The sequence below is a fragment of the Sinocyclocheilus rhinocerous genome, unplaced genomic scaffold (genome assembly GCF_001515625.1).
Source record: "Sinocyclocheilus rhinocerous isolate Xijiao unplaced genomic scaffold, SAMN03320098_v1.1 scaffold431, whole genome shotgun sequence".
Classification (NCBI taxonomy): Eukaryota; Metazoa; Chordata; class Actinopteri; order Cypriniformes; family Cyprinidae; genus Sinocyclocheilus; species Sinocyclocheilus rhinocerous.
This window is the reverse complement of record NW_015624541.1, coordinates 308,516-334,534: the sequence shown is the minus strand read 5'-3', so window position 1 is coordinate 334,534 and position 26,019 is coordinate 308,516. Positions and strand designations below refer to the sequence as shown.

Sequence of the window (26,019 nt, the reverse complement as noted above, 5' to 3'; positions counted from 1 at the left end):
TCCTTAATATCAAAAGAACAAAACACATACATTAATGACAGAACATTTGATGATAAAAACTCTTATTTTATTTGGACAATCATTACGCCGATCAAAAAATGACAAAAAACTACAATGCTGTCGTGACAGTGCTAATGGGCTGCAGAAAAAAAATGCTCTGTGTTATGCAAACATGGCAGAGGAGGACAGACTCTGTACATTACTCTAGCAATCATGTCAGAGAAAGCGCTGGAAAGGTGTTAGGGATGGACTTGAAACAGTTGCTGGAAACAACGGCTGGGAAGGCTTGTCAAAAAGCATTTGACAATATTTGAGATGTTTTCGTCATTATATGTAGTTCAGGTGGTGCAGTATGGCTTCTTGTGAGAATACCGATGTTGTTTCTGGAGCATAAGAGATGGATAATGAAAGGCAGAATCAGAAATGAAAGCTAGAGAGGGAGAAGGAAGGAGGTTGAGGAAAAGCAGCTGGTTTTAAAGACTGTCAGGCTAGATTCACTGACAGATGTCAAGTCAGTCACAGCTCATCTCCACATGACTGCACCACTAACTGCAATGTGTGTGTGATTTACTGAGATGTATGAATAAATATATGTGTCTGAGCCTGCTGTGTGTATGTGTGCTGATCAGCTATAGCGTGCCACACATCACAAAATGGCCTCTAATTTGACAAGCCACCGTGGCAGGAAAGCTTCCTTCCTTAGAAATGGCAGAATGAATAAAAGATAAATGGCTCTCTACCGTCTACCTTGCCCAGAGGAGATGAAGGTCAGTGTCGTCAAACCTGTGTGTGTGTGTGTACGTTTGCACACACGGCACATTAGCATTCATTTTTTGGCATGGTGGCAAATGAAGAACTGCATGTCTTCTATCATATTCCAGAACTGCAGATGTGTGACTTAGGGAATATATTTATACGGCATTATCCACCTGATATTTGACAGCTGTACAGTTCCCAGCAATGTTGCAACCGTGCAGAAGGAAAACTCTAAAATGTGTGGAAAGCTGGAGATTTCTTGAATCAGAGCTACATTAATGAGCTGCGTTTCAACAGGAGCCCATCTGCCTGTGCATTGATTTTCAGTGTGGACTGAAACTGTGAGTCTTGTATATAGATATCTTGTATGTAGAAATACGCACCAAATATTAATTTGCAGTACAGAGATATTATAGTAACACAACAGGGAGTTGAAAAAATAATGACTTGAAAATGAAAAAAAAGAAAAGAAAATGAAACCCACAGAGCCCATGCAATACTTTTTTTGTTTTTTGGTCTTTTGTTTTATAAAGTATAAAACATAAAAATGTTATGTAATATAAAATGTATAAAATTTTTATACTACATTACCTAAATAAATTGTAAAAAAAAAAAAAATCTAATAATAATAACAATAATGATCATAATAAAATTGTTTATTTTAAATGTTACAAGTGAATCTAGGCCTCACAGCTTTTAAATGTACAGTATGAAAATTAATGTTCATTTTGAGATTTCCTCAAGATTATATTTAACAGTGTTATGAAAGCATTTGTGTTTTTAAAGATTAACTTTAGGTGAGTGTTAGATGATGGCAAAAGTAATATAAATAAAAAAAATAAATGAACATCCACAATTAATATTTATCAATATTGATAAAAAAAAAAAAAAACAGCCCTCTAACATAGCTGATAACCGACAGGGTAGTGATACAGCACATCCCTAATATATAATATATAATAAATCATAAAAAGTCCACAATAATCTCTCCAAGATGGCTCCTACAATCATTAGTAATTAATTTAGTTAAATTAAGATTTTTGCTCTGACCGGCAGTTGCATTTGTGAACGTGGGCGATTGGAAAAACACAAGTGCTGTCATCATGACATTCAACATGTTTTCAGTCCTCTGTGCATGAGAATGTGCATCTTTTTATGATATATGTTACATTATGCTCCATTTCTCAATATATGTGACCCTGGACCACAAAACCAGTCATAAGGGTCAATTTTTCGAAACTGAGATTTATACATCATCTGAAAGCTGAATAAATAAGCATATTTGGCTGAGATACAACTATTTGAAAATCTGTAATCTGAGGATGCAAAAAAATCAAAATATTGAGAAAATCGCCTTTAAAGTTGTCCAAATGAAGTTCTTAAATGCATATTACTAATCAATTTTTTTTTTAAAGGGGTCATATGATGCGATTTCAATTTTTCCTTTCTTTTTGGAGTGTTACAAGCTCTTGGTGCATAAAGAAGGTCTGTAAAGTTGCAAAGACTAAAGTCTCAAACCCAAAGAGATATTCTTTATAGAAGTTAAGACTGGTTCACACTCTCCTAAAACGGCTTGTTTAAACACGCCCCCACATGTCTACGTCACGATGTGGGAAGATTTGCATAACGCCGCCCAAATGTTCACGCAAAGAAAGAAGGTGTAACATTATTGTTGCTGCCACCGTCGCCGCCATGTTATGAAGACGCTGTGTGGTTCGTTGCGAAAGCGAAACTACTTTGTTTGGCCTTCCAAAAGAGGACACGACTAGAAATCAGTGGTTAAGTTGTATTTACAACACTGTTCCAGAACAGTTCAACCCAAATATTCATGACTAACGTGACCTGCCAGAACTAATGCTACGCTAGATTTATGTCCCCACTGGATGCAACAAATGTCTCGTTTATAATGGGTTTTAATGTTTTTGTCTCGTCGCTCCGGGACAGGGCATCACAGTATGGTAAGGGACATAACATTTCCGTCACACGCTTGAGGTATTCAGCCAATCACAATGCACTGGATAGCTGGCCAATCAGAGCACACCTCGCTTTTCAGACCGATGAGCTTTGTAAAAATCGAGGCGTTTCAGAAAGCTGGGGCATAGAGGAGAAACAATAATGTATGTGGAAAATAGTGTGTTTTTTTTAACCTTAAACCGCATAAATACATTTCATTACACCAAATACACAAAATAATGTTCTTTTTAGCAACGTCATATGACCCCTTTAATATATTTACTGTAGGAAATTTACAAAATATCTTCATGGAACATGATCTTTACTTAATATCCTAATGATTTTTGGTATAAAAGAAAAATCAATAATTTTGACCCATACAATGTATTTTTGGCTATTACTACAAATATACCCCAGCGAATTAAGACTGGTTTTGTGGTCCAGGGTCACATATGGGGTGTTTATACAGAAGGCAGTCGAAATGCCCGCCTGACAGAAATAGGTTTTACTTTATTGCTTAAATTAGAAAGAACATTGTTTCCAAGTGATCGGTCTATGCATTCTCCAAATTTCACCCACAGAGAAGCACATTTACAAAGTTCTACTATGACCTTCCTGTCTTTATTTGCTCAACCTTCATCCCTCAGAGAGTTTCTTATGGGTGAGGGCTATTAAATATATATCTGTCCTTTAATGTACAGCACAACTGAGACCTCTAGTGCTATAGAAGGTCACTGATAATGGATCCATCATGCAACTGTTTCTCATCTCATTAAACATGCGTAGGGAGTGTGTGCTAACCAGGTCCGGTGTTAGCACTCCGACCATTTCTAAAATGAACCCAGATTCAGCCTCTTCTTTGTTCCTGCATAAATGAAAGTATGACGGCATTGCTCACATAAGACACGTGCAGTTGATGGTCGTGAACCGCGGCGCAGCAGCTAAAAGCGTGCCACGGCTGGTCGCCCATCCTGATGGGAATTCTGGTCATCATTTTACTTTGCAAAAGTCAGGAGCTGTGACAAACAAGTTTGTGATGGGCAATTCAAGACACGCAGGCAAATTAAAGTGTTAGGCTGTGTCTAACAGACTGTGGCTAGCTGCTGATAATTAGAACAGGTGGAATCATTTAAAAGATTGAGCGCTAAGAAATGAGGTCACAGCAATATACATTAACCTAAATATAATCATGAACAGTGTATGACAGTATTAATGCTTAGACTATACACAATCTTTTATATAAAAATCAATATTATTGAATCTAATTTATATATATATATATATATAATTTATAATGTAAATGTAATTATTTATTTTACATTCTCTCTCTCTCTCTCTCTCTCTCTCTCTCTAAAACGTACTGTAAGTTTAATTAGTTTTATTTAAAAAAAATGAAAAAGAAAATACTTTTTTCCATTTTAATTTTAGTTAAAGTTGAATTTTTTTTATTGTTTTAGTTTGTTAATATAATAACTCTGGTTCAGTAAGACTTAAAAAAATTAAAACTTTTATTCAGCAAGGATGCATTAAATATCAAAAGTGACAGTAAATATATTTATAACGTTACAAAAGATTTCTATTTCAAATAAATTTCTGTGATCCTTATGTATCACAGTTACATTAAGCAGCACAACTGTTTTCAACATTAATAATTATAAGAAATGTTTGAGCATCAAATCATGATTTTTTTAAACAAGCTTTGTCAAACCTGTATTTAAATATGGTCTTGATATTTCTTGTTAAAAATAATTCAAATTCTATATCCTGTTTGCTATCTCATTTTAAATTCAGAACTTTCAGAATTTAAAAAGTATTCTCAATTCAGTTTTGAATGGCACACAACCCTTCACTTCACCGTCTGACTATGTGCCAGAGCCTCTTAAAACTGTTCAGAATATCCGTATTCTTTGACAAGCATTACACAAATGCAGCGTTAAGCACAAAGACATTTATTACAAGCCATAAAACCATTCTTAAGTGGCCTGTGTGATTTACTTTGAAGTAAAACTTGACACGTCCAGGCAGCCTAGAGGAAAAGCAGATTGATCTTTCCCTGTTTGAAATGGGTTTAGACGGCCACCTGCATTCATATCTGCATGTTTGATCCACAGCATGTGACACATGGAACCCTGATTCACTTTGAAAACCACACTGGTAAATCTAGTCAGATCAGAGGAAATTCAGTCCTGTCCGAAGGTAGGGTTAGAATGACAGCATTAATAAAAACAGCTTGAGGGACAGCTAATTAACATTAATGAGCCAATTTGATCATTTAGATCATTATGAGGGAATTATAACCTCATTAAGAAATAATAACAAAACGGGCATGCTGGTATTGATGCTGTAAGTCATTATTTTCGGTGAATATCACAGATAAAATACTATTACTCAGCTGAGATTGCTTAACAGCACCATTGATGTTACATGCTTCTTGACCTTGTCTGTCTAGCTTGATTTAAAAGGACCCAAATTGAAAATTCTTTCATCATTTACTCACCCTCGTGCAATTTGAAAACTTGCATTCTTCTGTGGAACACACACAAAAAAAGAGACTTCAAAAGTTTCAACTGTATTTGTCTATACATTGAAAGCAAATGAAGTCACAAACAACATTGGATCCCACTGACTTTCACTGTATGGACAAAACAACATTATGACATTTTTCAAAATAAAAGTTTCACAGAACAAAGGCAAGCATTACGGTTTGGAATAGCTTGAGGTCGAGTAATTATTTTTGGAAGAACTATCCCTTTTAAAACTAGTTGACCAGTATTCTTTCTTGGGTGTAATTAAATAATCTCTCACACTCATTTCAGTAAGAAACAGGCCTTTTTATTTGTAACATATTTGAGCTAATAATAATAATGATACGATACAAAATAATCTTAAATTTTTTCATAAAGTACACCTCAAATTGTGCTCATGTTTTTTTTTTTTTCTTTTTGGTCTGTATTGTGATTATTTATTAAAGCTGAAATAGGCTATAGACTGTATATCATCTAAATAAGTCATGTTATGAAGATTTTCTTTGCTAGTGCTACAGTATGCAGAGAGTGTGATGAAAATGAAAGCAAAGCAAGTTTTCTGTATTGCAAGTAGGTGCTGATTTTATGTGATATTTTTATGCTGATTTTAACTTTTAACGATGCCAGATGTGTCTCTTTGCAAAATATTGTAAAGCATATGGATATAACAAAACATATCTAAAAAAAAAAAAGCATAATACAATTTTTAAAATCTGGCTTTAGGATTTTAACAACTTTAATGAACCTAAATGAACCCTAAAGCCAGCTGGAAATTGTCTTTACACTCCATTCCTCCAATTCTTTTGGTCTCTTTATTTTTCTGTACATTTTGTGCATCACTACTGCTAAACCTGAGATATTTTTATATGGCTCTGCTGTATTGATGTCATGTGAGCAGCCCAGATCTGTACAACAGCAGTAGATCAGGGTCTCTGTGTGCCAACCCTGTTGAAAAAACAGCATATGCTGGTTAGGTATGATTTGAATCATAGTAGCTGGTTTGAGCTGGTTTAAACTGGTCCTGAGCTGGTTATAAACTGGAACTAGTTGCTCAGGACCATCTTATAACCAGCCCAGGACCAGCTTAAACCAGCTCATGACCAACTAAGGACAAGCTTAAACCAGCTCAAACCAGCTACTATGCTTCAAAACCTACCTAACCAGCATATGCTGTTTTTTTTCAACAGGGAACTCCCCTCTGTATTCTCAAAGTACATCGCTCTACATGCTCTATGCATCAAACACACACACACACATGGCTTCAGTCTCTGCTTCAGTCTGAGGTCACTGACTCCGCTCTTTAAGGGCACAGGGCCAGTGCTATTGCTGTCAAGTTCTGGTGCTGCAGAAATGGACGTGTGAACGCAGTGGGCTGTGAAGTCTGCTCTCTCTCTCTTGCTGCGCCTGACCACCTAACATCTCACTGGAGAATTTCACAGGCAGTGCATTCAATAACAATCTACACTCTTAAAAATAAAGGTGCTTCACGATGCCATAGAAGAACCTTTTTGTCTAAATGGTTCCATAAAGAACCTTTAACATCTGAAGAACCTTTCTGTTTCACAAAAGATTCTTTGTTGGCGAAAGAAGGTTCTTCAGATTATAAAAAGGTAAGAAAGAGATGGTTCTTTAAAGAACCTTTGACTGAATGGTTCTTTGTGGAACCAAAAATGGTTCTTCTATGGCATCGCTTGAAGAACCTTTTGAAGCACCGTTATTTTTAAGAGTGTACCTGCCGCTGGATATCCATATGAGTTGCTGCAATGACAAATTTACAACTCGCTGGCAGGCTATTATTCAGGATCAAATGAAAAATGGTGTGTCTGATTGGTCCAGACGCTACACCCTCCCAGTGTGATGTGCGAGTGGAAAACTTTGCATTTGCCTAGTTGTTTTATCCTTTTTCCTGTTGTCCCCCCTCCCTCTTTCGTCTTCATTGTTTTTGTCTCTCTCTGTGTCTCAGTAGTGCTGCTTTATTCTACATAAAGTAAGTCATCGTCTCCAGCTGTCTACCTCCTGTTTCACCTTTAATTTGATTTCCACACTCTCTTTTCTCCTGTCACAGGTTCTTTCAATTCTCCACTCTTACCCCTGTCCCTATATCTCTGATTTCTCTCTTTTGCAGACGCTGGTGCACCTTTGAGGAGCTCATTACCTGCCGGTAGACACGGATGTGGCTTCTCTTCAGGCTGGAGGTGAAAGTGACATTAAACAGCTCAGGGTCTTATTATCACTCTTCTAAAACGGCAACAGAACAACCTCTCTCTCCTTCTCTCTTTGTCTGTCTTTGAGCTGTAAGGAATATAAAAATTTATTTATTTTATTTATTTATTTTTTTTAATTGCCAATATTCTGATTTTGTAACGCATTAAGTAAGCTGTTAAAAATGTGACTATTTTTACAAATATTGTGACTGCAATTTTGATAAACATTTAACATAATTGTGACAAATCACATTGAAACAGCAGCATTTTATGTTCAACAGGGTGTGAAATTATGTATTTAAATATATTTTAAGTATATTCAAATGAAATATTTCAATATTATTTATATATTTATATATTTTATATATTAATAAATAACATATAATTTCTATATTAATAAACAACATATATAACACACACACACACACACACACAAAGCAAATTCAACTTAAAGTTATATTTAAATTTATATTAATAAAATGCATACTTATTTGATCAAATCAGTGAGTAATTCATAAAGACAGTTCCTGAATTAATATATTGAATGAAAAATTCAATGACTCACTCATAAACACTTGATTTGTTCCTGAATAACCCAGTATTTTTGAATGAATCAGCTGAGTGAATGATTCAAAGGATTCACTCATAGATGACAGTCACTTGCTGCCACCTACTGGCATAATTGTAAAATTTGTTGAAATAGTAGCTTAAAGAATCTCCACCAATAAAAAAACAGACTGGCAGTCTGTTTGAAAAACACACTTGGAACACTGCTCGTGTATTAGATTTCTATGGAAACTTTAGCAAAATTGTTTGTAATGGTGCAAATGTGGAAATAAAGTGAATCAGAGTGTACAGTGGAATTTGAACTCATAGCACCTGCTGAGATGGAGTTTGTGTGGGATGTTCAACACCATATTTATAGAAAATTTAAGGAAATGGAGCTTCACTTCAACGCATGCAATGTATGCAAGCTATATATTTATCAAAGCACAGCTGTTCGCAGTTAATAATAACACAAGGCCACATCACAATATCGATTTTAATTTGATTGCACAGACTCAAGTACTGTATACTCCAGTCAGTTTTAGCAAGGTCAGTGAAAGCGAAATTCAGAGTTTAAGAGCTGAAGGTCCCATACACACTCAGAGGAACTGACTTTGACAGACATAACGAGTGAGAGGCTGACAAGGCCATCTCGTCAGGAAGAACAATATTCGGGCACCCTGAGGGTCAGTGACAGAGAGAGACTAGATATGAGAGGAGGACAGAGAGATTTCTTAAGGCTATGTCACTCTCTTCTTCTGTGTGGGGCTGTTTTTAGGCACTGGTATCAGATTAATTTGACAGAGCCGTTGATGTGGTCAAGAGTTATTGCTGTTGACGAATGCTGACATTGAGGACTAGGGAACAGCAGGTATTAGAAGAGACATATTACCTGATAACATCAGTAGAAGAGAGGATAAACAAGACAAAAAAGGACCATCTGTTGTATTCAGAATGCATTTGTGACAGAAAGAGGAATAAAAAACCTTCCTGATCTTTTAGGTTTAGCCAGTGGAAGAAAAACAAAACAAAACAATCATTATGAATAATCAGGGTGACAAACCAACTACCTTTAATAGTAGAAAACACACAAGAAGAAAAAAATATGAAACTGTAAATGCTGGTGTTTAGGTGTAAATTAATCACATTTTGATAATAATTAATACTAGTCTCTCTGACATTCAAATGTTCTTACTAGGATTGAGCAAAATTCAGAATTCATATATATGAGTGTATACACACACACACACACACACACACACACACACATGTCTGGTCAGCTACATCCTTGTGGGGACTCTCCATAGGCGTAATGGCTTTTACCTGTACACACACACACACACACACACACACACACACACACACACACAGTCAAACTGTTTTTCCATGTTGCAAATAAAACAAAGATTTGCTGTGATACTGTCTTTATGCTTCAAATGTTTCATGTTTAATTCAATCAGTTAATTACCAATTCTTTGTAATTACTTATCAAATTTACTAACAATTTCTTAATGAAAATAAAAAAAGTAAATCATACACCATTTTTTAAATATAATTTTACAAATCCTAAACTTTTTAAAATACTAAAAGTCTTGTAACCTAACTTTCTAGTTGGACATTACATTACATACAAACCTATCCGTCTCCACCCCCTGATTCCTAAACCCACCCATCTCCACCCCTAAACCTACCCATCTCCCCCCCTAAACCTACCAATCTCCACCCCCTAGTGGATCCAACCACACCCCTGGATCTTGTGCTCTGCAGTGAGGAGCTACTGCCTACCAGACCCAAGGTCACACAAATCAATATTACTGTAGATACTGACCCAAAACACATGCAACCACACACAGACATGTGCCTCATTAATAACCCTCTGCATGAGAAAATGTACACAAATATGCTAAAGAAATCAGCAGTTCTCAAGCTTTCAAAAAATACACGTTTATGTGCCTAAAAGATGCAATTAAAATTTTCAAAGGTTGTATGTTGCCCTTGGTTTGCCCTCAAAACTCAAGCTGACCTAAAAAGCCACTATGTATCTCAGCATTCATGACGATCATAGGACAGCCTATTCATTTAATGTTTGTCCAAAAATGGGCTCAGCCCACTGTGTCATTGGACCTGTGTGTAATCAGACTGCTGGTGATAAACGAAGTAATCTGTGGTATTGGCAACCCGCTCACTCATGCTTTCTTTTTGTGTTGGCTGGTTGGGAAGGACTGTCAGTCAAACTGATGGGGCTGTCCAGCAGACACTCTTCACAGCGGCCTTATGGGAGAACTGCAACAAACGTCCTGGGTTTTAATCAAAACACCAGCCACTTTGCCTTTTGTAATGTATTAAATTGACATTCAGGGGTTATTCACAATGTGCCTAACAACAGTCTTACATGAAATGTGAAAAATGCCTAATAATCGGGTTGATCACAGTTCATTCAAAAGTTTGGGGTTGGTAAGATTGTTGAACATTTTTGAAAGTCTCTTAGCTCACCAAAACTGCATCTATTTTATCAAAACTGCAGAAAAAATAGGAATATTGTGAAATATTATTACAATTTACATCTGTTTTCTGTTGTAATATATTTTAAAATGTAATTTATTCCTGTGATGGCAAAGGTGAATTGTCATCATTACTCCAGTCTTCAGTGTCACATGATCCTTCAGAAATCAATCTAATATGCTGATTTGGTGCTCAAGAAACATTTCTTATCATTATTATAAATGTTGTAAACAGCTGTGCTGTATATGTAAAGCTACAGTACACTCAATATGTCCATGGTGCAGTCCATGGTGAACTTTCTGAAAAATAATAACCCATATGGCCTGAGTAATGAACACGTGACCATTAATGCACTCCGGAGTCCTACATAAAAACATGAAATAGCTGAGACAATCAAAGGGGAGCAGAAGTGTTTTATCTCGGAGGATCAAAATAACTATGTCACGTGTCAAAGTGCTTGATATCACCTCACAAACATTAAAGGCTCTACAGTATTTTCATGCTGGCTGTGCAGACATTTGATATTCAGTTACCCATAATGCACCAAACGCTGTTTCTTTGATGGATAAAGGAAGGGAGTGAAACACTGAACGGCTGCCATTACAGAGTGAAGTTGGAGGCCATGATATAAGAAGAAAGGCAAACAGTCACCAGAAGATCTTCTACAGTCTTCCTTACCATGGCATTTTTGTTATCACAGAAAACTAAATGCTGAGTGACTTGACTGATAAAAAAAAAACTACAATCCCTTGCCCTTTCAAAAGAGTGTGAAAGTTTTATCCAATCTGAGCTCCTCCATTATACAGTACTGTAGGAGGAAAGTGTGTGATTCTACAGATAGGAAGGATAACAGAAAGGTACATTTTGCTCCCCTGCCTCACATATACATTCTCTCCTTGAACTCTTCTGCACAATCTGAGCGGTGAATGAATGCCTTCGAGCACTTAACACAGTGCTGGAGTCAGGGGAATGAACAGATGACATCTATCAGACTGTGTAGAGCTGCACAAAAGTCCCTATGCTCTGTGGCTTCATAGGGAAACAACAACAACAATAATAATAATATCAACAAATTAAAATAAATAAATTTAAATTAATGAATCAATGAATGCACACCATGATGTTGAATTTACATTAATAGCATTAATTATATGTATGCTAATTTATTCATTAAATTCAAATTCAGATGCATCCTGCTTGCTACCTTAAATCAAATTCTGAAATGTAATTAGTTAAAATATAATAAATGTAATGAATTGAAGCATTAATTACATGTATGCTAATATATTAAACATATTCTGTTACACCAAATACACAAAATAATGATCTTTAAAAAAGCATCATATGACCCCTTTAAATTTCAAACTCACCCTGCTTCTACCTTTAATAAAATTCTGAAATGTAATTAGAATTTAACATGCATATGCAGTCTGCGTAACGCATAAGCCTTTTGCATTTATAGGTTTAGCACAGAGAGCATTTAAAATCAAAGGTGAGACTACTATAGAATAAAAGACGTCTTGTCAATGTCAGCATGTCAAGCTGACAACAATCCCCCTCAAACATCTCCAGAGGTTTTAGTGTCTGACAGTAACTGGTAACACCCAGACTGTTCATCTTTCGCACTGATGAGCTAGCCGGTCTGTTACCACCTTCTAGCTAGGCGAGAGCGATTGTCCTCCCCTAGCTTATTTCGCTGCTTTTCTAAGATTGATGACAGCAGCCGTCGGGTTCTAGACGAAAAGATCCATGAGACAATTCCGAACCTCAATTCCCCATATGACAGCAATTCAACAGAAAATGGGCCATTGACTTTTTTTCCTTTAAGCAGTCCAATTCAACCAAACATCACTATGGCTAAATGCACAGAATTCATCTTCATTCCAGCGCAATAAGAGAGGTGAGATGCCCCATCCATCTACCCGTAGACAAAAGTATGTCCATGACGAAATAATATCATATTCCTTGGGCGGCTAACCAAATTAGGAGATCTAAATTGGAACAGAGCTTCTCCATCAAGACAATGAGTCAATTATCTTGAATGTTATGTCTCCATTAACTATGCCATCCATCTTCTTTCCACTCCTTTTGTCTTATTAAATAAATCACTAAAAAAGGTGAACGGCCCAAGAAGTTTTCCTCATTTTCCTGCATGTTTCATCATAAGAGGAACATCAAGGTTTCCAGGCTCTCTCTGGTCTAAAAGTTGCTACTACACCTGTCGACTACACCTGCCTTTAATATTAAAAAGGAAGAGTGGGGACTTTGAAGCCTTCAGAAGCAGATGACATTCAGCGTTATCATTAATCATTTCAGCTGATGATGGGATTTACAATTCCAGGAAATCCTGTTGAGATGCATAGAAACTTTTTTAAGGTAAAACTGTCAATTGCAACACTGAAGTGTAAAAAACTGTTATTTCCTTTCTCACGAGCTGATTTACTCTCTTGTATTCAACTAAAAAGCTTATAGAGTAAATAAACATCCCCATCGAGCTGCACCAAACACACCATCAATCTTTCTGTGTCTGCATTCATGATTTTAAATATAAACAAAATAGAAATAATATAAGATGGTCTATGACATCTATGACAAAGGGTGTCACTGTCAAAGATAAAGTAATGGAAAAATATTTGAATACATTTGACATTTTACATGCATTTATTTATTTATCTTATTTTATTTATTTATTACAAATAACATTATTAATTAATACATATTATGTTTTTAGGAAGTCACTACACTGTAAAAAATTTAAAGTAAATAAAACAAATTTTACTGGAGTATGATTTAAAGAAAATGTACAATTTCAGTCTTTATACTTCACAATTTCACATTTAATTTAATGTGTTACTTGCCATTTCTTTGTAAGTAGTTTTGAAATTTACTTGCAATTTCTGAAAGAAAATTTTTTCTATTTTTTTCAGTGCACAACCTGAAATAAATAAATAAAATAACTAATAAAAATACATAAATATATAAATACACTTGAATTCAGCACATGCTCTTCATAAAAGAGGTCTATTCAAGCCACTGTAATTCATAACCACATGTAATTCATTTGATCTTACATAATTTTATTTTTATATAAATATAGGCACAATTATAATTTTACATTTTACACTACTATTAAAAAAATTGGGGTTGGTAAGAAAACGTCTCTAGGTTACGTATGTAACCATGGTTCCCCGAGGGAACGAGCTTCGATGAAGTAACGCCTGGAGGGATGCAGGGAGTATGGCAAAGAGACGCAGCATCTCGTTCCCTCGGGGAACCATGGTTACATACGTAACTAGAGACGTTCCCCTTCAGGAACTCGAGCTGCGTCGAGAGAAAACGCTTGTCTAATTACTTTTAGGACGAGCGTCCTGTTTCTCGGCTGGCCAAACGATATTTTATTTTGGCTACTGCACGAGTCACACCTCATACGCGAGGGACTGTGGTGGCGAGTCCACAGTCTCCTCTGTCTCGACACTCATCTGTCTCGACACTCATCACATCCACCTCGGAGGAGGATCGCGAGCCTGGCCGCTCTCATCAAACACAGCCAGGCGAGAGCGGAGCATACGCAGCGAGAGTAACTCACAGTGATGACAATCAGCTCCCTCGAAAGCTGACCGTGCATGCTCCGCTCCTAAACAAACACACAGATCGTGTGTATCCCCCGCTGCCAGATAGCATGGGCACGGAGGCACACAACGTCTGTAATGCCGTTTGCTCGCCATAGATATTAGTTTAGACTTTGACATATTCTTTTGAATGCGTGTGGACTGACAGACAACAGTAAATAGACTGACACATACACAGAGCGCTACTGAAGAGCAGAAGCTAATTTGCGCTCTGCCGGATGCGCTTTTATACTTCCTGGCGCTCACGTCACCCCGCTCGTGACGTCTCGCTGCTCCATTGGATTGATTTTACACATGCTTCACGCAGGGGCGTTCCCAAAGCGAATCTCGATGCAGCTCGAGTTCCTGAAGGGGAACTGTCAATTGCACCAACAACCCTGCAGCGCCCACCCAAAAAAAACGTGATTTCCTCATCCTCATCAAACTGCACCAAACAAACCATGAAACCTTGTGCTTTAGTGACTGCGTTCATGATTTTAGAGTCTTAATAAGGTTCCTGTGTCTCATTTTTGGTGCAGATGTGATTGTGGTGATGCTGCTCTAATCCTGCGCACACAGCATGCGGATGATCAGATAATCCCCCGGGGGTGGGTTGAAACGTTTAATCATGCCTCCTGGAGCTTCGCCATGCATGACCTCATCCTTACCTCTACAGCTTCACTACAATTACAGAGCAATTAAAATCTGAGCAAAGCTTACAGTGCATTTCAGACATATTAAGGCTATTTTTTTTAAATATATTTTTTCAAATCTTGTTTGTTGAAAACAGCTTTCTGTATACCAGAAAATAAACAGTTGTGTCACTGTGGTCTGGATGTATTTACATCCTAAAACAGGCTGTAATTTAGCAACAATCTGGCTCTGTTCTTGTTTTGTGGAGGATGTCAATTCTTTTGACAGTAGACATCAGTTTAGAACTCATATATCTGTACTGACAGAAGTTCTGTTTACTTAAAGTTGGAAGTTGGAAGGTTTGAGATGTGGGCTGATACAACGTGAACCACATTTGAACCCAAAACTGTTGTACGCGCACCGTCTGTGGATACAAAAATTGGGCTGTTCGTGGACAGTGAGCACTGACGTCCATAGACTGTCCTGGTGATGAAAATTACATCACACGGACAGTGAATGGACCATCACAGAACATGGATGGACGGAGTATACTTTGAACTTAACATATCATTTAGTTTTTAATCCACAAAAGAATATTTTTTTTTTCAGTTAGTAAGACAAAATTTTCACCATATTATTTGCACTGTTATTTTTTTGCAAGTAACACAAAATAATAATTTTGAAGAATTTTCACACAGCTGTTTATTGTGACTACATCTATCAAGCTCCAAAAAACCCCCAAAAAACAGAATATATAACATACAATATTATGTCTTCTGATGTCATGTATTAAAGGTCACCATAGGCGTAATTTGCGGGTGGGACGGGTGGGACATGTCCACTAGGGTCATGTATGCTGTAGCCTGCTGTGGATTGGTGATACTCACAAGTAAGGTCAATAGAAACACCGGTAATGATGGTCACTGCTGAGGGAAATGCTGTCCGGCCTTACATATTTGAGCCGATCTCAGACCCCGAATCGGCGACGACAGGTGACAACCAACCACCTCCTGAAACGCGCTTACAACAGGATGCTTCAGAATGGTAATTCATGTTTTTTTATGTTTATTATTTTGGCACCGTCGGCTCCTGAAAGTGGACTCCCAAATAAAAATGTTCACACATGTTTTTTTTTTTTCATGTTGCGCTCTACCCCTAGACGGGGCGTAACACCATAGACTTATAGTCTAAATGAAACAATTTGCAACTGTTACTATTATTACACTTGTATACAAAACTTTGTATTATGCTTGTTATAGAGTGTGTGACGTCAAGTGCACTACCGCCGGCGGCAATAGACAACGGTTGAAGCGGTTGTAACGGCGACCATCACAGCCCTACTGTGCAATGATGTAGTTTCCTGACATCCAGACTGAACAGCGTTTTCTCGACATGTTTCCGTGTTGTTGTTGCTCAGCAATGGCATGGACGCAGTTTTGACAATATGGGACCTTTAAATAAAATATTATTTAAATAAAATAAATATAGATCATTATTTATTATTTAAAACTATAAATATTATTTATATATCATATATTTATTTTTAAATAATTAGAATTAATATTTATATTTGATAAATCATATACACTATTTTTATTGCACTGTTACAATCGTGAGTTGAAAACTCTCCCTTTGTGTTGAGCTGAAAAAATAACAGCATACAGGTTTAAAACAATGAAAACAGAATTTTTCTTTTTCTGGTTCATTATTACCTTTCTCACTGGTGTGCCTACAAGATATTTCCAAAAGTGCTTCTATAACCATAAGAAATCTCAAAACAGACATAATACATTAGAAAAAAAGACACTAACAATCATGTCACATGAAAGAAAACCTGCTGAGTTTGTTGTATAAAATGTCTTGGATGTGTCATTTTTCTGTAATGACCTAAGAGAGGGGCAACAGTGCCTTAACTTCACACAGCTTATGAATAAGTACGGCATAATAGATAATAATAATAAAAAAAAAACTAAAAATCAACAACAACAAAAAAATCCATTATTATAGAAAATTAATGAAGGTGTGTGTTTTTGAAGTTGCTGGGAACATATCAGGGAACAGGGACTGTTTTTTGACTCGGGCATTTGTATAATTAGTGTATACTCATTACAGTAAATCAAGTTTCCCTCTCTGTTTCTTATGGCCTTTGTGCTCATTACAATTTTTTTTTTTAATTCTCAGTTTATCCCTTTTAACCATGTCTCAGCATCCAACAGGTAGTGCGGTTCCTAATAAGCTCATTAGCAGTCCAGACAGCAGTAGGAGGGACGGTCCGGGTGGGTCTCTCTCAGAGGACACCACAGCTGTCTCTACAGGGAGAGCGCTTTAATTAGATGTCACACGGCAGAGGAGATGCAGACTCATTCAGTACAGGACTTGGCTGACACACTAAAGAAATGACATGTCTGGTCATGGGCAACAAGCCATTTGGGGTGTTTTATTTGTGAATTCAACTATTTTAATTTTGTGATCCTGTAACTGGGTAAACTGGTTTCATTTTGCAAGACGTAATATAAAAGGGTCAATGACATAAAAGGGTGTCAACGATAAAGAAATAGGAAAATCTTTTATTATGTTTTAGTGAACATCTTCTAAGTCATATTTCCAAATAAATAAATAAAAAATTAAATGCTTTTGAAAAAAAAAAGGAAAAATGTATAGATGTACTGAATTTGTAATGTATTTTTGAATAAATTAAAATGACAAAAATATGCTTCATATAATTAACCCAAAAGATATTTTAATATTTTTTTATATAATCATATGTATAATTATATTTTTATATTTTACACTACCACTCACACGTTTGGGATCATTAAGATTTTTTTTAAAGGTTTTTGAAAGAATTCTATTTTCTCACCAATTCTGCATTAACATTTTCCATTTGAATATATTTTGAAATGTAATTTATTCTTGTGATGCAAAGCTGAATTTTCAGCAGTCATTACTCCAGTCTTCAGTGTCACATGATCCTTCAGAAATCATTCTAATATGCTGATTTGGTGCTCAAGAAACATTATTATTATTAGTATTGAAAATGGTTGTGCTACTTAAAATTTCTGTAAAACCATGAAGCATTTTTTTTAGGATTGTTTGATAAATAAAAAGCATTTATTTAAAATAGAAATCTTTTGTAACATTATAAATGTCTTAAGTGTCATTTTTGATCAATTTAATTAATCCTCGCTGAAGAAAAAAAAACAAAAACTCCAACATTCAACATTCGTTCTGGCTCCAACATTTTGAACAACAGTGTATATCTATAGACATTCACACATTGATCCCGAGGTTCTTTTTTCCACTTCTTTCATAACTAAACCATAACATATGAGATAACGCACATTTGAAGTCAGTCCTTTTAATTGTCAGCAACATCCAAAACAACAGAAGAAAAACACAAGACATGTGAAAGGCTGACTGATGGCTGAATGGAGGTACATCAGACAGACCACAAGCTTCATTAACTCTTCATTCTCATGAAAGAAATTGAAGTAATGGGGAGAAAAGAATGAGATGAATATATCATCTTCACAACAACTCAAACAACCCAAACTTACACAGTGTGTGGAGCAAAGTGAAGAATTCTGAAAGAGCCATTTAATTTCCCCAGTGCAAACAGTCATACGGTGGGTGAGTCACTGGAATAAGGGACATAATTGAAGCTTAACAGACAGAGGAAAGCTTAATGGTGGGATATTTTCCCCTAACAGTCAACGTGGCAAGAAATGAAACATTTTTCTCGCTAGGGCTGACAGTAAAGCTGTCTTCTGAGACGACAGCCGATTATTCATCATAAGTACTTTGAAAGTTTAAAACTTTGACACATTCTATTCTTCCTTTTGTTTGATGTTTTAAACAAGAGCAGCGGGGTACCACAAATCTTGGGGGTCCAACTTAAAACTATATGACAGGACACCCTTTTTTATCCCTTTTTGTGCTGATTTTCTGTTCATCTTTGTAGATTTCTATCATCTAGAAAGTGTCTTCTGGTGGGAAAAAATTGGTGCGAACGAATGGTGGGATGAACAACAGACAGACAGACAGACAGACAGATAGATAGATAGACAGATAGATGTTGTGATGGGTCAGGCCCCCTGCCACTGATGGGTGTCCCGCATGATACGGAATAAAAGAGTATCCTGTGAATATAATGCCCTGTAATTGCACGAGATGTTTTGTTGGGCTCGAATGTATGCGAGCAATTAGAAAAGCATTTACAGTTTGCTTTGCCAACTCAACAGCTTGCATTCCATCGTTATCCAAACTCACTGCCTCGTGCCAAACCACACAGCCCTACAGGCACACAAAATCTGAAACCTCATCCTTGGCTAGAGAGAACTCCTTCACAGCCTTCCCACTGGGACACGAAAGTTCTGTAGCCTACAGCATATGCTCTGTGATGTTTTATTACTTAGTATTATGGCATCTACCCTGCTACTTCTCTTCTTTGCCCTGGTCAGCACATAGTTTGGGAAGAATCAGCAGTCTCTTGATGTTTCGGGAAGCTTTCATTCTGCTGTTTTTTTGGTTAATTTGCTCTGGCGTATGTACAGGCCCCAAATCACTAGACTCTGACAATATCAGTATTTGTAAACACCGCCTGGCCAGACAATCAAATGCCATGAGAGACATGAAAAATATTGGAGTGGTAAGGCGGAGTATAAATGATGCATCAGAGTAGACTAGTATGCAGGCCTTTGACACTTAAATGACCACTGCTGTGTGCGCCGAGAGCAGAAATGGCTGTTTTCTACACACAAAAACAAGACAAAAACTATTTTTGTACCTACAATAATCATTCAACTTAATTATGAAAAGGTACAAATACTTCAAGGCACACAAAATCTATGACTGCATGCACTGATCTATACGCTGTTTTACATTAGATTTTTCTAGATTTTTCTAGTCCAACAAAAAATCAACAACAACAACATCTAAATATCTATATAGACAAAATACATTTATTTAAGAAGCAAGAATTGTTTACAGAGAACATATCTTACACGGATATTCTTGTTTTAAGCACAAATCTAACTAAATTTAATGAGGTTTTTGCTTTGAAAAAAAAAATTACAATCTGACAATGGGGCAAGATGCATTAAAAATGTGTTCCCTCAACACAATTTTACTTCAAGTCCAATAAATTTACCTTGTGTAGATATTTGCATTGGAATACAAGAGGAAAATACTGAATAAAATAATTGTAGGATGTACATTCGAATCTGATTTGTTTCTCTATGCTCTACCCTTATTTTTGTTTGAGAGGAAAGAAAGAAGTAAAGCCTGGGGAAATCAGAAGAGGATAGTGCAGTCAAGGATCTCCCACCCTCAGAATGAAAGCCTTCCATCAAAGTTCATCAGCTTTTTTTGTCACCTCGTCCACCTCTTTTTCTGACAGGTAAAAAAAAATGCTTAAAGTCCAGATAACGGTCGCCAGACTGTTATTTTTCTCCCGGGATGATAAAAACGTAAACATACTTTTTTTAGTCTCTCAAAACTCCAGAAAATAAGCCCAAACATTACAGCGTAAGTGCACCTGCCACTTTGAAAACTATTAGGGCCTATTTGATACGCTGCTGATAATTAGAACGCATAATTATCCAATCCCATCATCTCACCAATTACCAACTTTTAATCAAAGCTTTCAATTGTGGTGAACAAACCATCCTTTTCTAAAACCACATACATGATTAATAGTAAAATAAATAAATAATTACACAAATACCTTGAAGGGCGTGTTACACAACTGGCCAAAAATGCTATTAAAATTATTTAAACAACAAAGATGAATGAATATTTTGCAATCAGACATTGTGGGGTCTTCTTTGATTTGCAGGACAATCATCTACCCTAACCTACCCATACATCTCTCTGGCTCTCTTACACTGATTGGCCCAAGCAGGTCAATATCATCATCTGACGACCAAATGCTTTGTCTGAGATTTGATTTGAGAGGGCAGTTAAAGGTTTGATTTCTCGGTCAGGACATGGAAGTGCTTGGCTCATTGCCTACATGCTTTCTAAAGGAGAGATGAAGTGTTTGAAGAGTTTTTCTGCACATGAATGCTGTAGTTAGGGTGACATACTGCATTCATAAGGCTGCCTGGTCTTTGTGAACTTGACAAAACTCAACACATTGTCACTTAGATGATATACAGCAGTAAGTGAACACAGATTTAACAATGTTTTGAAATCTTTCATATGATATCAACTAGTTTTGAACCATTTGATTTTGATACAATGGTCCGTTAGTTCAACTGACACATTTGAACTGTTCTAATTGTTCATCTAAAGTCATCTTTAGAAATCTACAGTTCTCTCAATTGATCTTCACCTTATCCTGAAATTAAACCTAATATATTAGCCAGCAGAACAGTAATGATCATCCAACTGAGTCACAATTCATATTTGTACTGTTTCTGTTTCAAAATGGATCATGATTTCAGAAACACAGTTCTCAGTTCTAAATCAGAGTTTACACACACAACATAATATGGATGTTACATTCGTTATTGGCCATTACTAGTCCATTAGTGCTGGACATAATTTCCGAGAATCATATCTTGCTTATTATGCAGAACAAAACAACCTCTCTCTTTCTAGGATAATACATTTGTCAAAAACCTCTCCATTGCCTCACTGCACACATTAGGGTTTGCTGTTCTTATGATTCAGAATTCTCATCCATTCAGAATTTACAAAAACACATCTTTAAGCAATTAAAGAAGATTGCGACAAGCAAATAGTCAGTACTAGGGATGTCAAAAAAAACTCACACTTTAATACTAAAACAAAACAAAATAAAACAAAAACGTCATTACCGTTTAAAAGTCTTGTTTTTGAAACAAAATATCTTATGGTCACCAAGAACATATTTGATCAAAAATATAGTAAAAACAACAATATTGTGAACTATTATTACAATTTAAAATAACTGTTTCCTATTTTAATATATTTTTTAAAGTAATTTACTGCTGTGATGGCAAAGCTGAATTTTTAAATCTTCAGAACATAATCCTTCAGAAATCATTTTAATAGGCTGATTTGCTGCTCAAGAAAAACTGCCTAATATGTTTGAGGAAAGTTATGCTTTTTTAGGATTCTTTGATGAATAGAAAGCTTATCAGAACAGCATTTATTTAAGAATTATTATTATTATTATATTTTTTGTCAATTTTGCTCAATTTGTAGTTCACAAAATAAAAAAATAAAAGCTTCAACAACCCGCCTAAACAAAAAAGTCATCAGTTGCAGTGAAAGTTTGTAAATGGACAATGATGGGCAATATACCATAAAACATAATGTTGGTTCTATACCTTTGTAGAAGCATTCCTCGCTGTGCATGATGGTTATTCTCTGATGGGCCATACAGGAGGCTCTGTGAAGCTCACAGTGGTTCTGGTAGAGTTTGCCATCAGATCCGCACACAGGTTTATAATGTGGTTTGCAACTTTCCAGACACTGACATTCTCCTTCACCTGTTTCTCGGTCAACCACACAGTGCTTTCCCAAACCACAGTACTTATGTTCACAGGGCCCAGGAAAGCCATTCTGACCAAAGAACCCTGTAAAGACACATTAGATAGAGGGGAAATCATGTTAATTTGTAATATCACGCAAATATGATGAAGCATGCTATGCTAATTCACTTGAACAACTACATAAACACGCATCATTATAGGTCAATGCGTTCTTTTATACAGGGTTCAAGGTATAAATATATTTTTTATCCCATACTCAACTGAACAATAAACTTACTGTATTTTAAAACACCAACTTTACAATACAAAGCATGGTATAAAATAGTAGAGCTAGAGAGGCCATGAACAATCTCACAACCATTTTGCCATACAATGCAGTTGTTTTGTATTTGTGGTGTTTTGACAGTGCTGGCAGGAGTTGAGAAACCCTCTGGAGGAAACAATCCCACTGCACTCATGATATGCGGGCTGTATGGGCTTTAGATGAAATATGTATGACTGTAATAAAACATAGCCTGAGCTCTAGCACGCTTCCCCTTATTATCAATTGCAAAGATGTGAGCTCCACTCCTCTTTCAGCTGATAATTTCATAGAGATTAAGAATTGAAAATGCACAGTCACGTTTCAGCTCTCAGTTCCCCTGCTAGACAATGGCAATTAAGTTTAAGAAAGAGAACTTAATAAATAAAGCTTGTAAAAGCCGTATATAAACTCTCAGGGATTGTATAAAAATGACAGAAGCACTTCTTTTAGGAACCTTTTGATTGTATTGTCTTTTGATGTCTTTTACAGCACTCATTATTTATTTAATAAAAACATTTTAACATCACGTTTTTGTGTCAAATATAACTTCACTTAATTCACAAATTCACTTAATATTTGTTTTTTTTATTGTAATAATTTTAATTTTTAATTATATGAAAATTACATTAAAATAATAATTGAAATTAAAATGTAAACAAAAATTAAATATTGATTGGATTGTACTATAAGAAAAGGAATGTGTATTAAATAAATTAGATTAATTTTGATTTCATTTTTTTCTACTTACAATAAATAAATAAATAAAAATGAAACAACTCCATGACAGCTACACATTCATTTACACATTTTTGCTGGAAAATGTGGCATATGTTGCAAACTATTCTTAATTTGTCATTTTCAACCCCCTTTAACAGACTTCCAAGTCACTCCTGTAATTTCATAACTTTATGGATCCAAGATGGCGCCGCAGATGACTGCCTCGGTGTGGAGCTCTCCAGCTGTTTCACTGTTTTTGTTAGTTTGTCCTGTTTTTTGTTTCTCAAATACAATCAGTTTTACTAGGGAAGAACTGCTGAACATTCAGCAGAACACACCACAGCAACGGCGCTGTTCAAGCGTTCTAAGACGCGCAACCGTGGGAAGCAAGCCGACGCTTGTCAAGCTCAGACAGCGCGGCTTTAGAACGGCACTGCTTAGCATCCATCTGGCAAATCTCTACTCTCTACCCAACAAAATGGACAAACAACTTCTGCTCTCCCAAAAAAATAAGGATTTTTCAAACTCTGCTGCTCTGTGATTCACGGAAACCTGGCTGAATGAAGCCATTCCGGAGGGTGCATTGCATCGGCCGGCCTTCCAGCTGTACAGGGCAGATCGCGACACAGAATCAATGGGGAAATCGCGAGGCGGTGGGACATGCTTTTACATCATTGAAAGGTGGTGTACAGTTGTAACAGCATTGAAGAACATGTGCTGTCCTAATCTAGAAACGCTCTTCATCAACTGTAAGCGGTTTTACTCGCCGCAGGAATATTCCTCATTCATCCTGGTTAGTATTTACATTCCTCCGCAAGCGTGTGTGAATGCAGCGCTGCAACAGCTGGCTGATCAGATCACAGACACGGAGCAACATCATCCGGACTCTGTTTTAATCCTTCTCGGGGACTTTTATATAAAGCAAACCTCACACATGAACTGCCAAAATTCAAACAACGCATTACATGCCCACTAGAGACAAAAATATTTTAGACCACTGCTACACCACAATAAAGGATGCATATTGCTCCGTCCCCAGAGCAGTTTAGGACTCTCTGACCACTGCCTGGTTCATCTTCTCCCAACATGGAGGCAAAAACTTAAATCTGCTAAGCCTGTAGTAAGTACTGTAAAGAGATGGACCAACAAAACAGAGCAGGCATTACAAGCCTGATTCGACTGCACTGATTGGAGTATTTTTGAAGCTGCTGCCACCGATCTGGATGAGCTCACAGAGACTATAAGATCATACATCAGTTTCTGTGAGGATATGTGCATTCCTACCAGGGCTTATTTAACATACAACAACGACAAACCATGGTTCACAGCAAAACTCAGACAACTTTGTCAGGCCGAAGAAGATGCCTACAGGAGTGGGGACAGAATCTTGTACAATCAGGCCAGGAACAAACTGAGATCAGAGTGGCTAAGAGGAGCTACTCTAAAAAGCTGGAAAGCCAGTTTTCAGCAAACGACCCTACTTCAGTGTGGAAAGGCCTGAAAGACATTATGAACTACTGTACAAGATGCCATCCCCCAACTCTGTAGGGAATCAACAACTGGTTGATGACCTGAATGAATTTTACTGCAGGTTTGTTTGTGGACTTCAGTTTGGCCTTCAACACCATCATCCCAAACCTTCTCCAGTCCAAACTAACCCAGCTCTCTGTATCTAGCTCTATCTGTCAATGGATCACCAGCTTTCTGACAGATAGGCAACAGCTAGTGAGAATTGGTAAATTCCCATCCAACAACCATCATCACTGCACTGGCACCCCCCAGGGATTTGTTCTCTCCCCACTGCTCTTCTCCCTGTACACCAACTACTATACCTCTAATGACTCCTCTGTCATGCTCCTGAAGTTTGCGGACGACACTACAATCATCTGCCTCATCCAGGATGGTGATGAGTCTGCTTATAGAAGCGAGATTAAACAGCTGGCTGTCTGGTGCAGTCTTAACAACCTGAAGTTTAACATGCTCAAAACAGCAGAGATGATAATGGAGTTCAGGAGAAACCCCCCTGCACTCCGCCCACTCACCATCATGAACAGAACTGTGGCTGCAGTAGAGTCATTCAGATTCCTGGGCACCACCATCTCTCAGGACCTGAAGTGGGACAATCACATTGTGAAGCAGGCCCAGCTGAGGAAGTTCAACCTGCCACAGGAGCTGCTGATACAGTTCTACTCTGCAGTCATTGAATCCGTCCTCTGCACTTCAGTAACTGTCTGGTTCAGCTCAGCTACCAAAACTGACCTTAGAAGACTAAAGCAGAAAGTCCGGACTGCTGAGCGAATCACTGGTACAACCCTGCCCATTCTCCAAGAACTGTACTCATCCAAAGTGAGTAAAAGGGATGGTAAAATCAATCTAGACCCCTCACATTCATGCCACTTCCTCTTTGAACTGTTACCATCTGGTCGGCACTACAGAGCACTGAGCACCAAAACAGCCAGACAGGAAAAGTTTGTTTCCTCAGGCCATCTATACTTATATTTATTATACGCATGTTATTTATTTAAAATATATCTATCCACATTCCATTGCATAATTTGTATATAGCATATATGTACATACATATACTGTCTATTGTCTTATTGTCTACTGGGTATTGTTTTTGTATATTTATTTTTAATCACTTATTTTTATTTTGTTATCGGTGTCTTGTCACTTGTCATCCGGTCTGTGCACTGGAAGCTTCTGTCACCAAGACAAATTCCTTGTGTGTGTAAGCACACTTGGCAATAAAGCTCTTTGTGATTCTGATTCTGATTGTACTATATATGT

At 36.8% G+C, this 26,019-nt stretch overlaps 1 protein-coding gene and 1 long non-coding RNA gene across 3 annotated transcripts in view; both read right to left on the bottom strand.

Moving 5' to 3' along the window:
* LOC107741087 (follistatin-related protein 5-like) overlaps positions 1–26,019 on the bottom strand; it is a 117,870-nt gene that overhangs the window by 54,463 nt on the left and 37,388 nt on the right. For both annotated transcript variants that reach the window (XM_016553683.1, XM_016553689.1), the window contains exon 4: positions 22,044–22,292. In XM_016553683.1, coding sequence (XP_016409169.1) covers positions 22,044–22,292 — 249 coding nt within the window. The remainder of the gene's footprint in view (positions 1–22,043; positions 22,293–26,019) is intronic.
* Positions 726–18,552, bottom strand: LOC107741104 (uncharacterized). Its single transcript, XR_001640164.1, has 3 exons — positions 18,396–18,552; positions 14,348–14,350; positions 726–736 (listed from the first exon to the last, which is right to left on the bottom strand). It is a non-coding gene; the product is annotated as an uncharacterized LOC107741104 (long non-coding RNA).